Source organism: Olea europaea, unplaced genomic scaffold (assembly GCF_002742605.1).
Source record: "Olea europaea var. sylvestris unplaced genomic scaffold, O_europaea_v1 scaffold16980, whole genome shotgun sequence".
NCBI lineage: Eukaryota > Viridiplantae > Streptophyta > Magnoliopsida > Lamiales > Oleaceae > Olea > Olea europaea.
Window position 1 is genome coordinate 1 of NW_019234667.1, and position 2,330 is coordinate 2,330.

General features: G+C 36.0%; 1 protein-coding gene across 1 annotated transcript; it reads left to right on the forward strand.

The window, feature by feature from the left end:
* Positions 1 to 3: 3 nt before the first annotated feature.
* LOC111377644 (transcription factor bHLH123-like) lies at positions 4 to 2,091 on the forward strand (the record flags this gene model as incomplete). Its single annotated transcript, XM_023000769.1, has 7 exons — positions 4 to 38; positions 129 to 681; positions 778 to 885; positions 1,005 to 1,070; positions 1,165 to 1,230; positions 1,338 to 1,388; positions 1,526 to 2,091. Coding segments are annotated over 7 exons (1,032 nt in total), but the record flags the coding sequence as incomplete, so codon positions are not given.
* Between the last annotated feature and the right edge of the window lie 239 nt (positions 2,092 to 2,330).

Genomic DNA, 2,330 nt, shown 5'->3' on the forward strand with positions numbered 1-2,330 from the left:
CTTTCTTCTCAAGCCATGGATTGGAACCAGTCCCAAATGTAGGTCTAATTGATTAATTTCAGTTTGATTTTTACTTTTCAAGTACTTTTTTTCTTGCATGAACGAAATTTCTTCAATTTCTTGGACAGGCGTGAAGGAGACAAAGCTGAGAGCAGTTTTCGTTCTATGCTTCAAGAAGATTTGAGTAGTTCAAATAGCAATTTTCATCAAGAAACTGGTACAGCATCTTCTCAAGATCATTGGAGGGAGAAATTATATTCTGCAGGTTCTGAGGATTCAAATGCGAATGAATACAAGCAAATCAACCGGGTTTATTCTTTAGATAGCTCCGGTGAAACTGAAAGCAGTACAATTACATCCCAGCAGGGTTTTCCGGCGGATTCAGCTGCCTATGGCCTTCTGTTATCTGAAAATCAGCCACAGCATTCGACATACGAAAACCGGCCCATGAATTTTCCGTATCCAATGAACTACGGATCGAACACAGGTGAATGGACGCCTTCTTGGAACAAATTTCCTCAGACATTCTTAAGAACAACAGTGCCTCAAAAACAGTCTCCTGGTAATATATATTTCACCAATAAAACTCCCTTCTGGAATGCATCCGATGATGTTCGACCGAGCTTCTTTTCTTCGTTGCCAACGCCAATTCCTACACCGGCCTTAGATGAAAAACCAAAGGTGATAAAATTTTCTAAAGTTTTCCTGTAAAAATTTAACTAGGGTTTTCTTGTTCTTGTTTAAGATAGTAAAATTCGTGTTCATTTTCTCCAAAAGAATACATTAGAAATTCGGGATTTGGGTACAACAGCAAAGAAAACAAGCACTCAAGCATCAAATAAAAGACCAAGGAATGAAACGCCATCACCTTTGCCAGCTTTTAAGGTATGCACAATAAATTAATTTAAACTTTTACTTTGAGAAAAGTTGAAGTTTTGATTATTTCCAGCTTTTTCTTAATTCATATAAACAATTAACAAGACGATATCTTTGTTCTTGATTAGGCGAGAAAAGAGAAGATGGGAGACAGAATCACTGCCCTTCAACAATTAGTTTCACCTTTTGGAAAGGTATACGTTAACAATTCCAAAACAATCCTTCACTTAATCTCGAATTATTAAACAAAACTTCTTGTATGACTAAATATCGAATCCGATTTCTCAGACTGATACGGCTTCTGTGCTTTCTGAAGCTATTGAATACATAAAATTTCTACATGAACAAGTTGGGGTAAGTCTCATAGAACATCATTTACAAATCATATAATTTTTCGCGATACATTTCACTCATAAAATTAAGGTTTTGTACTAATATTTTCTTCTGGTTTATAATGTCAGGTTTTAAGTACGCCATACATGAAAAGTGGATCTCCAATACAACTCCAGCAGGTACAGAAACAGTCTTGCATCACATTAATGCCATAATGATTAAGAGTTGAAAGTAATAAAACTGTAATTCTTAATCTTCAACCATGTAATCTTGTAAGTTTTTAGAAATCTCATAATAATCTTCCTCATATTTTCAGAATTCTGATAAATCCAAGGTTCCTGAACAAGGACCACGACAAGATCTTAGAAGTCGAGGGCTATGTTTAGTACCGATTTCGAGCACTTATCCGGTTACTCACGAATCATCAGTCGATTTTTGGACCCCGACATTCGGAGGAACTTTCCGATAAGGCAACATTAGCCGTAATTTTATGCAACTGGCTTATTTGAAACCCTACCTAGCAAAGAATAGGAATATCGATAAGATAGGAGAAGTGTGGACCTCCTGACTTTGTGCCAAAGAAAGAAGGATAAAGGAAAAAGGTATATGCCCCGGTTAAAAGATGGAACAGTGTTGGGCCATCTACAGGCAAAATGATGCAGCTTTGGCTACAATTAGGATAGGGTTCTTTGTATGCAAATATATTCTTGTAATAATTGATGAATTATGATTAATGTTTGGTTAGCTAGGATTAGAATAGAAAACATTAATTTGTTGTCTGTAACTGAATTTGATTAGCACAAAGGGAAAGGATAAAAGGAGCTTTTGTAGCAGGCCTGTATTTGTTGTTTTTATATTGCATAAAGCTGGCATTTAACTTTAGTTTAAATGAAAATGAAAGAAATAATTGAATTCCAGAACAAGAATTTGTGTGGGGATCATATCATTTGATCGAAAATCTCACTTTTGAATTGTTTATGTGTTTGGAATATATTAGTGGAAGTCAGAAGGTGGCCCTGTGCTCCCCTGCCTACCCTTTACCCCGTTAACTTACAGAGCCTAATTATAGTTATTATACAGAGTTAGTACGCGAATTGAGGGAGGTTAGAGAAGATTGAGTG